The sequence below is a fragment of the Sphaeramia orbicularis genome, chromosome 8, assembly GCF_902148855.1.
Source record: "Sphaeramia orbicularis chromosome 8, fSphaOr1.1, whole genome shotgun sequence".
NCBI classification, from domain to species: domain Eukaryota; kingdom Metazoa; phylum Chordata; class Actinopteri; order Kurtiformes; family Apogonidae; genus Sphaeramia; species Sphaeramia orbicularis.
Genome location: NC_043964.1, coordinates 38,729,853 through 38,750,874, shown reverse-complemented (window position 1 = coordinate 38,750,874; position 21,022 = coordinate 38,729,853). Strand labels below are relative to the sequence as shown.

At 38.2% G+C, this 21,022-nt stretch overlaps 2 protein-coding genes across 9 annotated transcripts in view; one reads left to right on the top strand and one right to left on the bottom strand.

The window, feature by feature from the left end:
- clec16a (C-type lectin domain containing 16A) overlaps positions 1-15,245 on the bottom strand; it is a 55,571-nt gene extending 40,326 nt beyond the window's left edge. For 4 of the 7 annotated variants that reach the window (XM_030140617.1, XM_030140620.1, XM_030140622.1 and 1 more), the window contains exons 1-10: positions 15,040-15,245; positions 13,839-13,967; positions 13,000-13,133; positions 12,203-12,351; positions 9,967-10,072; positions 7,109-7,114; positions 5,484-5,607; positions 4,426-4,600; positions 3,461-3,511; positions 2,213-2,329 (exon numbers count right to left, since the gene is read on the bottom strand). In XM_030140617.1, coding sequence (XP_029996477.1) covers positions 2,213-2,329; positions 3,461-3,511; positions 4,426-4,600; positions 5,484-5,607; positions 7,109-7,114; positions 9,967-10,072; positions 12,203-12,351; positions 13,000-13,133; positions 13,839-13,967; positions 15,040-15,113 — 1,065 coding nt within the window. In that variant the 5' untranslated portion in view covers positions 15,114-15,245. Of the gene's footprint in view, positions 1-2,212; positions 2,330-3,460; positions 3,512-4,425; positions 4,601-5,483; positions 5,608-7,108; positions 7,115-9,966; positions 10,073-12,202; positions 12,352-12,999; positions 13,134-13,838; positions 13,968-15,039 lie in introns of those variants that run through there. The other 3 variants (XM_030140618.1, XM_030140624.1, XM_030140623.1) reach the window with 3 other exon arrangements.
- Positions 15,246-15,479: 234 nt separating this feature from the next.
- On the top strand, positions 15,480-20,953 carry dexi (Dexi homolog (mouse)). Of its 2 annotated transcripts, none has more exons than XM_030140625.1 (3): positions 15,480-15,597; positions 15,886-16,432; positions 18,654-20,953. In XM_030140625.1, exon 2 carries the CDS (start codon positions 16,024-16,026, stop codon positions 16,291-16,293), a length of 270 nt encoding a protein of 89 aa, XP_029996485.1. In that variant the 5' UTR covers positions 15,480-15,597; positions 15,886-16,023; the 3' UTR covers positions 16,294-16,432; positions 18,654-20,953. The 2 variants fall into 2 exon arrangements, with proteins under 2 accessions (XP_029996485.1, XP_029996487.1); XM_030140627.1 differs by having other exon boundaries at positions 15,497-15,584.
- The last annotated feature ends 69 nt before the right edge of the window (positions 20,954-21,022 follow it).

The window sequence follows — 21,022 nt, the reverse complement described above, 5'->3', positions numbered from 1 at the left end:
AGCAACTAATTTCACACAATCTTACTGTCTCTTTCATACTTTTAAAAACGCTGTTATTTCTGACATGTATCAAGCATGTGTAGTGTATGTGTTATACCCTTAAGACTACACTATAGTTGCTGCTAAACAACACACTGTGTATGCTCTCTGACAGAAACCACACACTAGTATCAGTGTGTGGTGTGTGTTGCACCTGTAAGCTGACTGTGTTCTGGTAAACCGCTCACACTAAGAGCCAATGCTGAGAAACTAATGGAGGTCAAGGAGCAAGTAAGATAATCCTACACATGTATGCGCACAGGCAAACTTCTGCACGCACACCTATGATCGCAACAAAATAGGGTACCGTTGGCAGGGCAATGAATGCACAAGTAAAGATACTAGTTTACACATGCAAATGTTTACATCGTGTACTGGTGCACATGTGTATACCACAAAAAAAAAAAAAAAAAAAAAAAAAGAGAGAGAGAGAGAAGAAGAAGAGAAAGAAAGACTGAGAAAAAGAGAAAAAAAACAACACTTCTTCCAGGAAAGAGATCTGGGTTAGGTGAGCTCTGTCAGTGTTCTGTCATGTGACCTAATTTCCTGCCACATCACAGACAAACAGGAAGTACCATCTGACCACCTGTGCTGGGACGGAGCCCATGTCTTCTCATCTACATCAAAAAACATAACACAACAGTTTGATCCACGGAACATAAACAACTCTTCTATACAATGACATATTATTGGTATGGATTGACTATTTATAAGAGAAACTTGCACAAGCAGGTCATGAAGAACTACAGATAGACAGATGCATCACTTGCAGCCTTAAAACATTTGAGTTCATAACCATGTTACCATTTAGGCCAAAAAAAACGTACATCAGCCCTAAATAACGAGACAGTATAATTGGTTAACATTGTGTTATTGTACATATTCAGAGGTTTATTATATTATACTTTAGCAAATTTTATGATAGTTTTTATTGAATTCTATTTAGCTTTTATATATTTTATTTAATATTTGACCTTATTTTCATGCCGCAAACACAGAGACCTGGCTAACTATATTTGGTTCTATCATGTCTGTTGATTGAATGACTATAAAACTGAGTCTGAAATTTGAGATCTGTGAAAACCATGAAGAGTAAAATCGTGTAAAAATAAATTTAAAAAATCTATATGAATTTCTATAGTTTATTTAATTTAGTGGGATATCCTATAATTAGTTTTAAACACTGTAAAACTGCCACAAACATGGAGAAATGAACTGATGAAGAAATAAGTGGCAGATACTAGTTTGGATCTGGTTGTCTCCTATTGCGGTAGACCAATATTGTTAAGACATTACGCCTCAACTCACATTCACTGAAAAGGTAGGCTGCTTCTTACAAAAGCCACAGGTCTAGCACGCATGCACACACACACAGCACAGAGAATAACCACAGGGGTTCTCAGAAACGCTCACTAACTCAACACACCCACCTGAGTTTACAAACAGATGGTCAAAAAATTTAAGAAGAGGAGATGAGGGGAAGGGGGGGGGGGGTGAGGTGGTGGTGGAAACTGAGCCACAAGGGAAAATAGAGTGTGAGGAATAGAGAAGTAGAAAATGAGAAATGAGGGGAACTGGATGGGGAAGATAAGGGGGAGAAAAGGGGGAGACTGAAGAAAAAAGATTAAAAGGAAAAGGAAAATAACATTCAAGTTACTGACAAGTACCGGTAGACAAGTGCAGAAGGATGAAAAACAACAAAAGCTGAACAGAACAAAGAAAAAGCATCATATCAATCTGAACTCAGACGGTAAGAAAACTGGGGAAAAAGGAGAGTGCCATTCAAACACAAAAAGGAAAAAAAAAAAAGAAAAAATGTGGAGGAAATTTGCATCTTGTTGCCTTGATGTGGGTGAATTATGGAGAAACCATGACCCCACAATCTCATAACCACCTACGTGCACTTCTGGAATGCCAGTCTAAGAGTGTGTGTGTGTGTTTGTGTGTGTGTGTGTGTGTGTGTGTGTGTGCGCATGCGTCCATGTGGTTGACTGTGTGGGCGTATTTGTGTGTTTCTTAACTGTGTGCAGAACTAGTGTGTGTGTATTTAATGCAGTGTACATTTGTTTATGTCGAAACATTACTGTGTCGGGTTTGCATGTTGGTTTGGAACGCTTGTATGTTTGACTGTATTTGTCACATTTATGCATGTGTGTGTGTGTGTGTGTGTTACCGTGTTCTTGTGTGCGCTATGCATGTCTGTCTGTGGCGTGAAGACAGACAGGTCTCCATTGAGAATAACATCAGCGAGGGCGTTGACCAGTGGTTGATAGTGGATGATCAGAAACACCTGCAACACACAAACACACACATACATCCTGTTAAATACACAAGAACTAGAAGCACTCGGAGAGCGCAGACCTCCGCCAAGGCTGATCAGTGGCCCCCCCCGTGGGCCCCCCCACGCCAAGGAGGTTATGTTTTTGCCAGGGTTTGTTTGTTTGTTTGTCTGTCTGTCCGTTAGTGTGCAACATAACTCAAAAAGTTATGGACAGATTTTGATGAAATTTTCAGGGTTTGTTGAAAATGGGCCCCCCCGTGGGCCCCCCCACCCCCGATCACCACCAAAATTTAATAATTTCTTCCTTATCCCATTTCCAACAAACCCTGAAAATTTCATCAAAATCTGTCCATTACTTTTTGAGTTATGTTGCATACTAACGGACAGACAAACAGACAGACAAACAAACAAACAAACCCTGGCAAAAACATAACCTCCTTGGCGGAGGTAACTAAAGCAGCATTCAAATAACGTATAAAAGTAGTATAAAAAATACACAATGTGGTAATTAAAACAAAGAAGATGTCTGAATAAGCAACACATTTTTCTCTCTGACAAAATATCCCAAACAATCTGAATGATTGATAATGTAAGTATCAGGATTTATTTATAATATCTTCGTATGATTATAAAAATAGACTTTGAATAGTTCAGGCTAGAGAGTCACTGATCTGGCTCATCTTACATGAGATAATAAAGACAAGATAACTGTGCATAATAGACACATGAAGCTAAAATCATTCTTGTACAGATTATGCCCCTTTAGTGTGTTTTAACTCTTTCGGTGCCAGACAGTTAAGGGGCTAATAAGCCTTAAAAGTGCCACAGAATTTTTCAGTATTTCGCGTCGTTTTTATAATATTTGAAGAATCCTGCAGGAAACCGCTCGGTAACATCCGGCGTGTTCTCCAAAGCCGATCTGATCGGCCCACGGCACTTCAAAGGTCGTATTCGTAAAGCCGATTTAATCGGCCCATGGCACTGAAAGAGTTAAAAGTGGCTGATAAATTTGCCCTTGTTGAATATCGAGGTCAAAATTATTGTAAAACTATTACCATTACTATCACCTCTACCACTACTACTAAAATTACTAAAATTAAGATATGCCGGTGTTTTGGTGGTAGGTTGTGTGTGTCTTACTTGCGACAGCAGGTATAGAGACACCTGAGGGTTGATTTTTCGGTCTTCAGACTGAAAGACAGAAGAACAAGATACATTTAGCCTTCACAGCAAAATGAAAAATTCACATTGAGATACAAACAAAGGAAAACTGGAGGGCGTAGCTATTGTGTACTAGTCTTTACTAGATATGAAACAATATACTGTACATCTGATAGGAAATGAAGACAAAAAGATCCAGCTGGAATCTTGAATAAGATGTTATGGTAAAGTATTGCCACAGTAGATTATTATTTATTTGTATGGGTTTGATTCCTCCAGTCTGTGTTTCATGCAGTGCATCATCATGGAAAGGGTGAAGTCTGTTCTTACTTGAATTTACTGAAATTATTCTCTGCTTCTGATGTCAAGCCTCATCATTATAAGACATAAAAATGTTTCTTACTGTCGCTGTCATGCATATCAAACACCATCTTTTCAGATAGTGCTTTTCTAAAGGATTTAAATTTCCTCTTTCACTGAATATCCATACTTAATTGTGATGCAAACTCCTGAATCATCACTAAAACACTTTCAAAACTTCCATTTATCAACACCAGCCTCCATTGTCCTCAACCAGGAAAAAGGTTGAGTAAGTATATGACGGAAACAAAAGATGTCACATATCCAAACAAATGAGAGATGTTAATTCACACAGGACTAATAATGTCACAAGGCCTCTGCCTTTACTGAAATAGGGTATGTAATTTATAGTGAAATTTTACTTTACAGATTACCAACATGGTAGAATTACAATGGATTAAATCACAGACGAGGTCCCCACTTATTACAAAGTTTTATTTCTAGATTTTATTTTAATCAGGCAAAAGCTGACTTGTTTACAAAGTCAGCTGTACGAGTGCCAGCAAACATGAGAGGGGGAAGATTCACAGGTACTACCAGTTTTGTGTGTATAGAGGTTTGGTTTCACACGTAGGTAAACGTACCGTTTCGGGGCTAACCAAAGAGTAGACGTAGAGAGGCAGGAACAGGCGGTTGAGTAGGTGATCGGTCAGAACGTCATTGAGGAATTCGCAGTTGATGATGAGGATGTCGTTGAGGTAGTGGAGGTGGTCGAGGTGCTCCGCTACCAGGTCACTTAACTTTCCCCTGTTCTTATGCCTGTAATTACAATTAGACCAGAGGAGACACTGAGAAGATACTAGGTATTAAAACTGTTCTGCAAACAGGTCACATGCTAAAAGTTAAATAGTCTCTATGCATCTGTTTAACCCATAAAGACCCAAACATCCACTGACGACCTAAATCACTTACTGATATATTTTACCTGTTGATCCACTAATCCTATTAGTACTTGTAAATGATTGGTGTAAAATACAGTTTGTCATCTTTTCATGGTCATCAGATATGACCCATTTGGATGTTCAGAGGCTCTGCAGTAAACGTGGAAACACTGACATCTTCTATTGATTCACCAGGAAAACCCATGGAGTTTGATAAATGACAGCAGATGAAGACACTTGTTTTAAAGTTCAGTTGATGTATTTTACTGAAAAAGTCCCCTTTTCTTCCATTTTCTCTGTTTTTGATACAATAACCCTCAACTTGAATTTCAACTTTTATGAACATCTACATGATAAGTAAATTAAATATGAGGAAAATATCTAATTTTCACTGAAAAATGCAAAATATTGAGCATAATATTGGAATAAATAATGATAAATCACATAAGAAAAGTTAAAAATAAAGAAAAAACATCATTTGGGAACTGCCACAAAAGTAGCACTCTTTTTGGGTTAACACAGACACAAGCAAAACACAAATCAAACAGACATGTTTTATAGTCTTTTTGTATAAGATGGCTATTTTAAATGGAAAAACAAACAAACAAACAAACAAACTGTAACATTATTCACTGCTTGAAAACATTAAGTCAGGTTTTGTAATAAACAACAGAACAATGGCTACAAACCCAAGACAAGCCTGACCTCTAGAGGCGACACTGAGAACGACACTGATACACTGATAGATAAAAGGTACTTACTCTTCATCTGTCTGGACACACTTGTCCAGTTCAATGACATGACTGCCAATAAACCAGACCAGGTTGCTGAAATATGGAACTGCAGTCTTATCTCGGATGTAGTGCAGCATATGCTGGTTGTCCACTGGAGAAATGAATGTCAGGAAGAGGCACAGTTACAAAAGCTGCCAAGAGATGCTACATACACACACTCTGCATGAATGAACGAACCCTGTGCAACCCATAATGTGACAATTAAAAATGATTTCTTAAAAAAAAACAAAAAAACAGAAGCATTAAAATTAACAGACAAATTAAAGCGATTAACAAGTGACCATCAGTTCAGAGTAAGTGTGTGAACCAAATACGACTGGAGGGTGGTTGAAAAGGAAATCAAGATTAATCTGAATCAACTGTGGCCTCTCACACATATATCAAGAGACATGAGGAAATGTTTTTCAAGCCAATTTTCCACTTGTTAAGTCTGTGATCAGAGCTTTGACATATCAGAGTGTCGGATTTATAGATGCTTTTTAGGTTATCCGAGTTACTAAGATTTGAGCCAGACTGTGTCCAAGCAAATATTAATAATAAAAAAAAAAAAAAATAATAATATGAAAAGCTTAAAATTTTAAATATCTCAGTATAGCTCCTTTTATAAAGTTAACTGGTAGGGAAAGCTCTGTTTTGGCAATAATGGGTAACTCTGGAAAGATTAATCTACCTGTCCTCAATGAAACCTGCAAGAACAGTAATGTGACGAATATACTTCTAGCGTCGACTAAATTTCTCCAGAATCAGAACAGAAAAATCTGCTCACAGTGACAGACGTGTTAAAAGCAATAGGCTATATCTGTACTGTACAAACCAAAAGTTGCGGAGTAACTCTTATGCATTAGTCCAAATGCAAAAGTAGAGCGGAGAGTGAGTTGACAGTACCAATCCACTGGGTCAAACAGGTAATGAATGAGCAGCCATGTCAGAAATAATGTTTTACAGAACAGCAGAAAACAAAGACAAATCACAAGCTGCAACTATTCGGGGGGAGACTGTATTTTTTTTTTGGGGTTTTTTTTTCAGCTTTGTCTATTAACAGAAGAAATAAGACACTGACTCAATAACAGCAGTGAGCAAAACTGTTAAACCCATCACCAAATCAAAAAACTAAATGTGGGGTTCGGCTGAAATTAAGACAGTGGAACGATTAACCCAAGAAAATTAATTAAAAGCATGCTGGATTTTCTGCATGAAAGTAGGGAGGGTGATGCAGAATGGTTCATAAGGAGAACTGCAAGAATTTTCAAAGTGGTACATTTATAATAAATACACTGTAAGCAAAAAAAACAGGGCTGGGTATCAACAGATGCCATGTAATAATAATAATAATAATAATAGTTAATGGACAACCACCTCCTCCAATCATTATTTATTTGAAGCGTTGAAATTAATCGACCCCATTAAGACCATCTCTACTGATACAACCAGCCTTCCCAGTATGACACTGGTGTGGGCTTATGGAGAAACGTAGCCCCGTGAATTCGAACTGGTCATCAGTATGAGGAAAAACAACAACAACAATAAGGACAGACCATGCTTCTAGGATACCCAGCCCTAAATATAAGACTGAATGAATGGAACCAACTTACATGAAACTGGAGTTAGGCAGATGGGGCGCGCAGAGGGAGGGGGAGGGAGGGAGAGGGGGGGAGAGAGACAAGGAGAGGGAGAGGAGGAGGAGGAGGAGGAGTGGTTGTTGAGGAGGAAGAGGGGAAACAGACACAGGGTTAATGTGAGTAAAGGGGCGGCTGTGGAGGGGTGAAGGTTGGGAAGGACCCTGCAGGTTTAACAAATACACTACAAAAAATGACACACCGGGAAAAGCAGCGTAGAAGCCTTTTACAGCTGCTTTTCACTGTATCTAAAGCAAAGCACCTCCGTTTTTTTTTTTTCCGAAATAACCAGTCAATAACCTGGTAGTGACATGATTGGCCTGAAACTAATAAAATCTTTTTCCAGGTTGTCATTTTTTGCAGTCAATGACTCAAGGAATCGATAAAAAGCATCAAACAGTCACATGTTTAATGCAAGTACAAATGTAACAGTCTGAAATGCACTTAATATGTAATAATAAAGCTGTGTTTTTACCGTCTAAAACTTCCAGATTCGGTGAATATTTTGCGACACATCAGGATCTAGATCAGGGGTGTCGAACTCGTTTTAGTCCAGAGGCCACATTTAGCACAATATGATCCTAAGTGGGCCGGATCAGTAAAATAGTAACGTAATAATATATATATATAAAATGTAAACTCCAAACTTTTCACTATGTTTTAGAGCACTGGTTCTCAACTGGGGGGCGCATAACATTGTTGTGTGTGTGTGCAGGTGTGTTAGCGACTACTGTTGTCCCCCTGCTCATGGACCGTGAGTGGGTGTATGTGTGTGTGGGGGGGCGATATCGTCCAGCACATCGGCCACCCCCCGTCTGCAAATTCGTTTTTGGGGGGCAGCAGGTAGTCAATGATAAGGTGAGTTCCAGTAGGCTCATGACGCCGTTTGTGGGGCGTGGTTCAAAAAAGGTTGAGAAACCCTGTTTTGGAGTGAAAAAGTAAAATTACACCAAGAAAATGTTTACATCTACAAACTATCCTTTAAAAAATGTGAATGGCATGACCAACCGTGATCAAACTAACATTTATTAATAAAAATTTGCAATTTTAATGATGTTGTGCCTCACCTTCTTATTTGCACGTTAATTACAACCTACAGATCACAGTGGATCTACAAAGGCACAAAATGGATAGTAACAAACATAATACTATAAAATTTACTCTTAACTCTCTTCAGACATTTCAGGTTGTCCATATTTGTTTAGGCCATTCACTTTTTTCGTGAAAGAATAGTTTGTAAATCTAAACATTTTCATGTAATTTTACTTTTTTTTTTAACACTAAACTAAGTCATTATTTATGGGTTATATTATGACATAGATTTTACTGATCTGAGCTATTTGAGATTGAAGTGGGCTGAATTTGGCTCCTGAACTAAAATGATTGTCAAAATTCTAAGTGAAATTTTCACACTTCACAAATTCATCCCATGAGCCAGATTAGACCCTTTGGCGTGCCGGTTTTGGCCTGCGGGCTGTATGTTTGACACCTGTGATCCAGATGTTTGATCCCTGAGTTTTGCATTAGGTTGATGCCTTCCTCTTTGACAGATTCCTTACCATAGCAGAGCCCAGCAGTGATACAGCGCATTCCCCATACCAGGTTATGTTTAACTACTGTTTTACAAAAGGTTAGAATCAGTAGTACTCACTATCTTGAAGGGAATTAAGGAATTATGGACGACGCGAGAAACAGTTATACAGTGCTGCATGCAGGAAAAGACAAACAGGTATGGGGAAAGACAGAGAGCCGTAAGCCACAGCCCTTATGTTATGATGTGATGCTCTTTACAGTTAAGATAACAGGCGTGAAGTGTAGAGAAAAGCTAAACTGCCGAATGCACCAGGTGCCTCTTCTGGACTGTCGCCCACCAGCAGAGCCCCAAAGAGCCCCAGAGAGACAGAGAGGAGAGGAAGAGGGAGAAGCAGAGGCAGGTGTGGAAAGCAACACAGCCAGGGGACAGGTCCTGCTGTTTCCAAATTTACAACACAGCCACTGTACTCACAGAACAACTCATTCTGAAAAACCTGCAGTGTTAATACATGATTCATTAGAAGGTGGATGGATTTTAAGAACTGTGGATGCTGGGTAATGTAGGTTTGAGTTTAATGCCAGAGATGCTGAACCTGGTGGTGGTGATAGGTGCCTGAATTTTACATTGAACAAGTGGACGTTGGGTTTAATCTAATCCTACATGATGGCATTTAAGTTAATATGGCAATATCTAACATTTGTATTGACATGTTTACTTTAACAGATATTTTCTGTGCTGTATCTTCTCCCTTTGCAACTCAGATGGCATAAAAATTGACTAAAGCTGTGATTTCTGAGTAAACTTTAAAAAAAAACAAACAACAACATGCAAAATATACACTCTGAATGAAAATGTCATTTCAACTCACTGTTATATTTTAATCTGCCAAAATCTAGGCAAATAACTGTGAGATATTAAAAGATGTCCTTCTAGTTTAAGGAACAAAGTATTTCACGTTCATCTACTTTTGAGATAGCAAAAAAATGAACAAGTTCTGCGTGGAAAATAAAACAAAGGATTGTTACATAATGCCTTAAATGCCAAACACTTTTTTCTAGAGAGCCCCTCTTTTACACTAGGGTGATGGTAAATTACATAAAGGCAACAACACCTTAAAGGCCAGTAACAGTATGCTTGTGAGTTTGTCACCTGTTAGTCATGCTCATGCACCAGAAGCAGCAGCGAGAACAGGAAGAAGTCGAAGGAAAGGCAGTAGGCAGTCTCACCATCCCACTAGTGTGTGTGTGTGTGTGCGCGCGCATAGGTGTTAATGTCGGCATGTGCTCGTGCCAGCACTCACCTTTGTAAACGTTGAGTGTGATGGTGCGGACTGCGATGCGGACCATGCTTTCAGGGTGGTTGAAAAACTTAATGGCCTCGGTGTACAGGGCAAAGTCATTAGTGTGCTGTGTGTGGGAGACAGAGAGGGGGCGCCGGTGAGCAAGGCACTGCACCGACAACGCTCAGGCCACAGCGGACCACAGAGAGAGAGAAACACTGGGCAGTATTTTATTCACTGGGAGTATCACTGCATATCATATCATCATGATGTTGCCTTGGCTGGGCTATCTGAAATACACACTGAGCAATAACACAAAAAAGCTCTTTTAACCCTTTAAGCGCAAACATGGCCTTAATGTAACAAGCAATAACTGAATGAAACAGACCATAGTTCCAGACAGAGTTGCCGAATCTTGTTACCACTTCCCACCAATAGATGGCAGATATGTGCCCCTTCAATCCTAACACTATTTCAGGGCATGTTTCTATTCAAAGTGAAGAAGACAGTCCAGTTTGGAAGGTATGGTCCTGAACTGATTTAGTACGTAATTAAAGTTTATTTAGTTTTAGTTTTGATGGATAAGGACAGATTTCTCTGTTGCTTGGCTAAAAAGCTACTAAAACTCACTGTATTTTGCTTTCTACTAATGTTTAAGTTCATTTATTTTAAGGATAAGATGACAAAAAACCAAAAACACAAAGAAAACATCCATGTAAATATGTTCAAAGTTCAATTTTACTAAAAGATCCAATATGGCCGCCACTCTGTTACATCACAATATACAAATTAGATGTATAAATTTACTCCCATCATACATTTTGATTCATACCCAATATTTTTCTCCCTTACAGTACACATTCATCTCTAACCACTTCCAAACTACAGCTTTTTGAAATGTGGATGTCAAAATTGAATATTTTTGGAAAAAAACTCTTGCGCCTAGTGGGTTAATAATGAAGAGCAGGGCATTACTGTAAAACAGAATGAGACTAAAAAGATGAATTCTATCACTTCAGGTACGGAATTATTTAAGCAGTTTCCCAGTGGAAAAACACAGTAAAAGCCTAACACGTTAAAATGAATCACAATGTATTTGTTAGTGGATTTTTCTGAGCTTGGTTTAACAAAAATAGTATAAAAACGTCCACTTTTGGAAGAAAGAACACCCAAAAGACAAATATTTTGAACAAAGTTAAGAGTTACACTAAAAGGACATATCTTCTTCACAATAATAGCTATAGTAAATAGTAGTAATATTAATTTAGGTGGTCAGCATACACAAATGTGTTGCTTGTGACAAACCGGCAGCTCCTCATCATCTCTCTCTGTGCCAGCCCATGACGCTCTACCCAACTATTCCTCAGTCACAGTGACCTCGAACCATTTACAGTCAAGGGTCAGAGTTCACACTGTCACCCTGAGGTCACAGCAAATGAAGAAACCGGACCCTGACACCAAAACCAAACCAAAACGTTTCTTCAGAATGTGACTTGTGTAGCTCTGACAGGAACAAAAGGATGCATAAGTACATAAATAGCTCAAAAATGGCACCACCTGGAGGAGAACAAACGGTAAAGCAAATGACAAAAATACGATACTGAAATGATAAACCCTGGAATAACCACGATCTGAAAATGTAAAACAGAATTTAAGTAAAACGGTAAGATTTACATGTTTGCTCTCAGATCTACACAGTGGGTCTGGTTTTGGCTTCAGGGTTCAAACTACCATCCACAGTACACCAATAACTTTCCCCAGCACACACAGGCCAAAGAAGGAACTACTGATGCTGCTGAAACAATGGATGGTAATAATGTGAAACATTATTCAAATACTCTATTAACACACAAGAAGCACAAAATTATTCAGCAATAATATGACGAAAAATGCCCTCAAGTGATACCATCAGCATGATGTTGCACTTTATCTGTCCTGCTAGTGAAGAAAAACATGCCTGTGGTGGATATGGTCTGTACACTTAGCAGTATCTACACAGAAAGCTGGTGTTTGACAGGGGAAGTGTGCAACTGAGCACGCACTGATCAAGGTTACCGCATTGTACAACTTGGCCAATGTGTACACAATGCAAGCGCAATACTTGCACCTGCAGTATTTCTTTGGTCTTGTGACTATTTTATCATATACAACCTATTCTCAGCCTCTGACAGTGCAAAATATAAAATCTGTTGATGACTTGTCTACATTCCTTCCATCCCTGTGTCTTTTATACTTCCCCATTGCTCGGTGGCCTCACCTCATTGTAGAAGAAATGCACGGTGTGGTTATTAAGTTTGAGTGACAGCGTCTTGAGGAAAGAGATATAATAGGCCATGATCTCCTCATCTGAAAAGTCAAACTTGTGGACGATGATGGAGTTCACATGGTTGTTGGACAAGAGGTAATCTGAAAAGAAGAGAAATGTTTTGGAAGACTGTATCACCCTTTTGTGAACTGCTATTTTCAATCCAAGAGTCATGTTTGTAGCAGTCAGTACAGTTGTCTGTCATCAGATCACACTGTTTACTGTGAAAGGTGAACCTCTAGCCTTTAGGGTGTGCCACTGGGATCATATTTTTTTATCATATCATATTTAGTTTGATGTTTGTGTTTAATAATTGTAGAATTTAGTTTAATACAATAATCCTAAATACTTCATAACATAACTGCACTGTCTGACCGACTCCCCAGAACCTGCTAAGTCTTGGTTGCCTAGCAACAACAAAACTGCTGCAAGCTGCCATAATCTGTGTATGGTATATTTAAAAACAGACAAACCAGTACAACACACGTTTCAAATGCATCAATAATGCACACAGTATAATGAAGGACAATCCAATAGCCCTGAAATGAATACCACACCTGTAACTAATGTTTTAATCTAAACCAACAGAAAATATGAATTTTAAATGTACTGTACAACTGAGTAAATGCACAGTTCTCACAAAACAGAACTTCTTCTTCTGGTATTTTCTGCAGGCTCATTTCACTGAACTGGACTAAATCAATATGTTCCACTTCTATTGGTCAGTCAGTGTAAATGTTCATACTTACATAATGAAGTCTCATGACTGATGTTCTCAAATAGTATATTCAGGGTCTGAAGGAGCTGGACACAAACATAACGTCCTGACTTCTGACGCAGGATGTTCAGGAAGAAGGCAAACATGTTCTTCTCCAGGAAGAAGCTGAACACATCCAGGTACGTGAAGACAGATACATATAGGATTGAACTCAATATGATTTGATTTTCTGTACAATTTTCAAAACAAAAAATAATTTTCTTGCATGTGCCAGGCATAAAGGCTAAGATTGCAGCATGTCATTCCCAGGTACAAGACTTGAATGTTAGAAACAAAAAGAAGCTACTTTTTCTAATTCCTCTTTGTACACTGGATAAATAATTAACAACCATAGTTATGATAATAACTTCCAAAAAAGATGAACATTTACAGGTGGGGACAAAAATTTTAATTTTCAGGGACTGTTCAAGTTTTATTACAGCTATTAATATTTGGATACATTCCTACTAATGAATGATAGCACCAAGAAGTCATCTGCATCTCCTCAGCTCTTCATAGATGTACTTGTAATTTCCTGTTTCCTGAGTGTTATCAACTGAATAAACATAGATTGTAAAAAAATTATGCAGAGCAATTTTCTGTGACGAACACCAGGCCGTCCTTGCAGAGCTTATTAGTTCACAGATGTGGATCTGTTCAGTGCATGATCGCACTTGAAGGAGCATGCATAATTTGAAAGCTTTGTCTATATGTCTGCATTATAAAAAAACACTTTGATTTTATTATATCATAAGAAACGTACTTTGATTTCCATGCAGGAGTAACATTTACTTATTAAATAGCAGCTCAAACACACTGGCTGGGACTTACTCAAACACAGAGCTGTCATTCTGGTCTCCCCAGATGAGATTCTCTGTGATGGAGCGAATGGTCTCCACCAGCAGATTTCTGTTGTGGTCCGTTACTGTGGTGTTTTTCGTCAGGACATGGTACAAATACCTGATTAAAAACAGAATAATTCAAGTTAACGAAAACTAAGACTAAAACTGAACCTACCAGTGAAAAAGAGTTTTTAAAAACAAAACACACACAATGCAACATAGATGAAATAGTATTGTAGGTAAACATGAAATTTCTTTCCCTCTCACTGTAGACTGGTGGTTGTTGAACTACTTTAAACATTATGTTTAATATTTTTAATAAATGATAGTTGTGCAAATTATGTGATGTTATGCTTCTTTCATTCTTTTTTTCAGTTTTTATAAATCAAAGCTTTACTCATAATGCCTGAAAATGAGCAAAACAGTTAACTAAAAATAAAATTAGCCCTCCAAACTGAATACTTGCAAAACTAAGTGAAGTAACACTAAATTGCAATAAAAAGAAATACTTGAAAACTGCTGTAAGTCTGTTACACATGATATACTCATGTAGAGACACTTCACCTTTGCTCTTGTTGTAAACACACAAAAGTTATCGTGTGAAGTAGTATTGTAGTATAATGTAGGTCACCGACTGTATACAATACACCAAGACAAGTGATACCTCTTACTTCGCCTGATGGAAAATCAATATTGTGCACATGTCAAGGTGGGACAATTTTAACTTTAGCCATTTTGACTGGTGAACTGACATTACTATCAATAATAACAGACATAGGTCCCTGTTTTTCAACTTCTGCAGAGCTACTCGGCCAGAATTAAGACACCTACGTTTAATGGAAAGGTTTTGAAGTCGACATAGTTTGAATCTTAACTTAATGACTATGTTATTGTTAAGTAGCAGAAATTAGATACTGGCTGTAAAGTAATGTTGCTGTCAGTGTTGGATCTTTAACTGCAAAATTGAACGGTAATCTGTTTGCATGTAGCCACAACTTACCAAACAGAACTGTAACAACACAGCAACTATTCATAATCTATCTGACGGACAGAACGTCTTGAGTCAAGTAATTAATTAACTAAACCTCTGTTAATTTAGTTCTTAATAAATGATCTACTGAAAATGTTGGCATTCCTTCTCACCCGGTGACCAGAGGCTAACGTTAGCTTACCTAATGCTAGCTACTCACTTTAAATGATCCAAGGAATGGATATTTTTTGTTTTCCCCTGTCCTCCAACCCAGCTCCGTGACCGGCCGAACATGGTTGTGATTTAAAGGTGGGTTATACTTTGCCAGGCGCGTTATTTTGCTAATGTTGGTGTCCGCATCTATCCATTACACCCACTTTCCCCTACAGATAGCTACTTAGCAAACAGAAGGTGATAGGCGGCGATAGCAGCGCACAGGGGTCATTGCGTAACAGCTCCGGTATCTGGGTTACATGGGAGTTGTTGTTCTTTCACTTCAGAGGCTACTTGATAGACCACATAAGAAAGCTTTGAGAAAACTACAAAAATCACTTCCTGTGTTAGCTGTGACATTTAAAGCACGCGACACAGGGCATGACGCTGATTGACATCCCAAATGACTAGTCACAGCAGAGAGACCATTCTCTTAACCAATCAAACGTCAAGGTATCAGGTTTCACTTTTATATGCAGTGTTTTGATGCGGTTGACGAAAAATGTCAGAAGAAACATTTAAAGGCGTTGTCAAAAGAATTCATTCGTAGACGTATTGCTTCCAGGTGTGTGCATGTACAATCAAAAAAATGGTCTGTTTTAAAAATAGTCGCGTTTATTTTTTTTTTTATACGAGCATTGCATGCTACTGTTTTTAGCCATAGCTAGTTGGCATGGCGTGAATTCCGCAAAGCCAAGAAACCAAGAATGCGTCGAGTAGCTTAACCCGATATTATAGCTCTGTTGGTTATTATTAGCATTGAAGCTAGCAAAGTTACACCCTTAACTGTCCCGGTGTTTATGTCTTTTAACACTTTTGACGGTTTAAAGCTGCTTTTCAATCACTGTTGCAGGTCAGTACGAGTCGAAATGGAGTCCCTCACCCCATCACCGCAGGCACATTGCTAACCCCACCACTAACCAACTCGGGTCCGCCACGTCCTTGCCGGGCATAAACACAACAACCCCAGCTGCGACTTACTGGATCTTCTATGACACACCCGATTTATGCCCGACTAGATTCGGTGGGATCGCCTTTGTTTGAACTCCCATATATGTTTTATTTGGGCCTGTTCTTTGTGAACGTCCTGATCCTCTACTATGCCTTTCTGATGGAGTACATTGTCCTGAATGTGGGGATAGTATTTCTACCTGAGGACATGGACCAGGCGTTGGTGGACCTTGGGGTGCTGTCCGATTCGGCTTCTGTCCCCTATGACACGGACACGGAACTAGATGTGTTTGAGGGGTACCTGGAGTAACAGGACGTTTCTGGAAGAAGAAGAAATAGAGTTCAGATGGTGGTGATTCAGTTTGGGACCTTGGGAACATCCCTTACTCAGTGATGTGGGGGACGATGAAGATGCTGCCTTTGTCACACAGGGACATATTAGTGAAAAAGTAAGTAGAATGGGACAAAGTCTTATTGGTTGGAATAGAATAGAATAGATCTTTATTGTCATTGTCCCTGACATAAAAAAAACACACATACACAATCACACTTGCATAATAAATAGATTAAGAAAGTAAAAACACACAGACACAATCACACTACCATAAAATAGATTAAAAAATAAAAACACACAGACACAGCCACATCCTATTGCACTATCTTTTAGCAGCATTCAGTGCATTAACTGCATTGGGGTAGAAGCTATTTTTCAGTCTGTTTGTTCTGGCTTTAATACTTCTACAGGCCACAGGTGTCAAACATAATAATAATAATAATAATAATAATTATTATTATAATAATAATAATTATAATAATAATGACATATATTTAACATATATTCATAGTGTTCAGCCAGGGTCAAAGTGCAATATATACTTATCTCTACTGTTTCTTGGTTGGTGACATGCCTGTTTCTATTCTGTATATATATTTACTTTTTTCTTTCTTCTTCTTTAAACTGTTTGCACTACGCACCACTAGAGAGTTGTCTCTTACAATTTCGTTGTACATACAGTATGTATAATAATAATAATAATAATAATAATAATAATAATAATGGATTGGATTTATATAGCGCTTTTCTAGACACCCAAAGCGCTTTACATTATTGACCCATTATTCATTCACTCTCACATTCTCCCTCTGGTGGTGGTAAACTACATCTGTAGCCACAGCTGCCCTGGGGCAGACTGACAGAAGCATGGCTGCCATTTTGTGCCTACGGCCCCTCCGACCACCACCAAACATTCATACACCAGTGAGTGGCACTGGAAGCAAGGAGGGTGAAGTGTCTTGCCCAAGGACACAACTGACTGACTAGGACAGAGCAGGATTTGAACCGCCAACCCTTCGGTTATTGGTTGACCCGCGGTATAATGACAATAAAGGTATTCTATTCTAATAATAATAATAATAATAATAATAATAATAATAATAATAATAATTGCTTTATTTGTATAGCACCTTAAAAACAAAGTTTACAAAGTGCTTTGACAGAGGGCACAACAGCAGGATACAAGAAGCAAGTAAAAACGCAAACAGAAGCAACACAATAAGAAAGAGGTGTACAACAAATGCAAAAAATATGGTACTTTGAATAAATTAAGTGAATCGGAGTAAAGAGGGTAGGGATAATGTAACATGATGCTGTTAAATCAATGCAAAAATTAATAAATGAGATAAAACAACATCATGTATGAGAATATAAATTAGTAGTCAAACAGGATAAAATCACATTTAAAAAAGTTAAAATGAAAAATTAAAAGGGACAGACATCACATAAAAGCAAGCCTATAAAAATGTGTTTTAAGAAGTGATTTAAAAGATGTCACTGATTCCGCAAGCCTTATCTCCTCGGGCAGGCTGTTCCAAAGTCGAGGGGCCCTGATGGAAAAGGTCCGGTCACCGTTCAATTTAAGCCTCAACTTTGGAACAGCCATGCCTGGGGCCCGGGGGCCAAATCCGGCCCGCCAAAGGGTCCAGTCTGGCCCTTGGGATGAATTTGTGAAATGCAAAAATTACACTAAGATATTTACAATGCTTTTAGTTCAGGTTCCACTTTCAGAACAATTCAATCTCAAGTGGGCAGGACCAGTAAAATACGATCATAATAACATAGAAATAATGTCAACTTCAAATGTTTCTCTTTGTAATTGTAAATATTTTCATGTATCTACACTAAAACAAAGTATAATTTTGCAAAAAAATGTGAATAATCTGAAATGTGTTAAGAGAAGTAAGTACAATTTTAACAATATTCTGCCTCTTACTCACTGTTTTGTGTATTTGTAGATCCACTGTGATCTGTTGGTTATATTGAACATGTGTAAATGATAAACTGAGCCATAATATTGTTAAAATTCTACTTATTTTTTCCAGTTTGTTCATGTTATTCACATCTTTTGAGAGGATAGTTTGTAGATGTAAACCTTTTCATAATGTAATTTTACTTTTTTCACTCTAAAACACAGATAAAAGTTTGGAGTTGACATAATTTATATATTATTATGTTATTTTACTGGTTCGGCCCAGTGCAGATCAAATTTAGCTGAATGTGGCCCCTGAACTAAAATGAGTTTGACACCCCTGGGTTAGGCTATTAACAAAAGCATGTCCTTTTGTTCTTTGGAAATCTGTGAGCATTGTTTTATCTGCTTTCACATGTCCTAGGTTGTCTCGGCTCAAAAGAAGGTAGCCTGAGGAAAGCTGCAGCACCGCCAGCCATATGGTCAGCAAATGTCCCAGGGGAAGAGCACTCCACACTGGATCAGCTGTCAGTCTCTCTGTTGCTCTTGAAAGGCAATCGACTCAGGAAACCAGGGGGTTATCACAGCACTCTGTCCTCCCTCATTACCCAACAGCAGCTTGTTGGTTACCAAAAGGGGAGCACAAAGGGTTGCAAGCGAGGAGAACTGGCCCTTCCATATGGAGAGTTAATCAGAAGCGGAGCATGTTTCAGGTTGTGTGCATGGACAACAGTTAAACAGCCTGTGAGTGCACCGTGGCACGAAGGTAAAAACTAAGAGTGGTTTGGACTGGATCACAACCAAACAATCATCCAAGTTGTGGAAGATCTGGTAGTGGACTGCAGAAGGAAATTACTCAAAGCTTCCCAACTTCACTTCCAGTGTGATGTCCTACATGTCTGTGACAGCTCAGAACTCAAAACTGTTAGGAAAAAAAAAAAAAAAGTCAAATTAATCTCTCTCACAAGAATTTGTTTTAAGCGTCATTGACATTTTCAGAACACATAAAGTATTGCTGCTTCACTCGCTCACATGTCATCAAAAATTAATCTTTCCATCTTTTTGAGGTGAAATGTTACTGTATGTCTGCTTCAGGGATGAAATCAAACTCTCAGGAGCACAGTTTGGAACTTGGGGCATACTGGCAAAACGTAACACTGACACTGGACACAGGCTGTGAAACACGGAGAGCCCTAAACTTATTGGGTACTCTCACATATCAGGAAGACCCTACCAACCACACCTTTTACTGTAACACAAAATATTTACTCATCCACCACGTTATTCCTTTAAAGCAGTATGACTTTTGTCGCAAGTTTATTCTCACTCTTAACAAAGATGTTAGTAACCGGTGAGTTACGACAGCTGTGATCATCGCTGGACTAATGTGTCAAAATGTTCTCAATGTGAGTAGCGTTAAAAGGCTGAACCTCATTTTGAGAAAAAGTGCTACACATATTTACTCGTTCATTTTTTTTTTGCCTATGAATTTGTTTTGATAATGTTAAAATGGCTGTTAAACAAGTTTGACTTCTGTTTTGTAGAACTTCACATTTAAATTTCTATTTCTTGGCAGCAATAATAAACAGGATTTAAGCTAGGGGCAATTAAACCAGATCATGAATTAAATAATAAATCATCTGCTTCACCGTGACTGAAGATTGTAAAGGGACTGATTGTGTCTGAAAGTGCTTTATGCAATATACATTTATGATGATCACTTACACCCTGGATACTAAACCAAAAAGACAATAGAAAGCGACATGAATAACCGAAAGTATTAGAAGGGAAAGTGTTGATACATGCATGTTTCATACTCTCTTACCCCATATTTATGTTACCCATCAGTGTTTTGAAGGTTAGCCTCTGCCAGGCAGCCTTTACACCAACATGGCTCTGCTGTATTCAGTTCAGGTTGTTGAGATGTCATTTCGAACGACTCCGTGCCAACTCAGCTCAAATGATGCACTAGACTAAATATAGCCAGATGCAGTTTTCACTACAATGTTGTCTAATAAATGAAGAAGAAAAAGCCATGGTCTGACTCAAAAAAAAAAACCTTTAGAAGGAGAAAATATTTGTTTCTACTAATTCCACTCTTATTTTTATAGAGTCACCCATATTCTACTCTTGTGAATATGATTTATTAATGATTTTTGGGAGGAAGTTAATTATCAATTCTGTCAGTATGTTGAGTATTTTTTGGCAGTTAGAGAAAAAATTATCCGAAATAAGTTGTTGATCACAGGACACTAATAATTCATTAAATATAGGGAGATGTTTGTAAGGAATCACAAGTAAGGGCTTCTCTGTAATGAACAGTATGCAAATAATATGTTCTCAAGAGGTAAAATGTGTAACAGAACACTGTCATGCTGAGGCTGAACGACATTATCATGCTGATTTTAATCTAATGGTCGATGATGACGATATTTTCCAATGTAAGAGTCTACATAACTCTACATATTGAGAAATCAGCTGGAAGTCATGCTGTCAGTTGGGGATGATTGTAGCTTTGGGCAAAAGTTTGGAACGTGAAACACTTTTTTTTTTTTGTCATTTCCCAGGCACTATATAACATTTATCGTCATCAACAAAGTCTTTACTCAGTGCTTGTGTCATCCTTCCACATCTGCTTCTTCGCAGACATGCACATGCTGTAATAAGCTACGGATGGTAACAGAGGTTTATTTTCCAATGTGTATTTAATAAACTATGAGCGAATGCCAGCTTTTTTGTCTTCTAATTGATTTGTCTGTGTCAAGTATTCTGCACTAGATCAGGTCAACACCC

Excerpts from the sequence above, each read along its gene's own strand:
- dexi (XM_030140625.1), top strand. The coding sequence starts at position 16,024 with ATGACACACCCGATTTATGCCCGACTAGATTCGGTGGGATCGCCTTTG.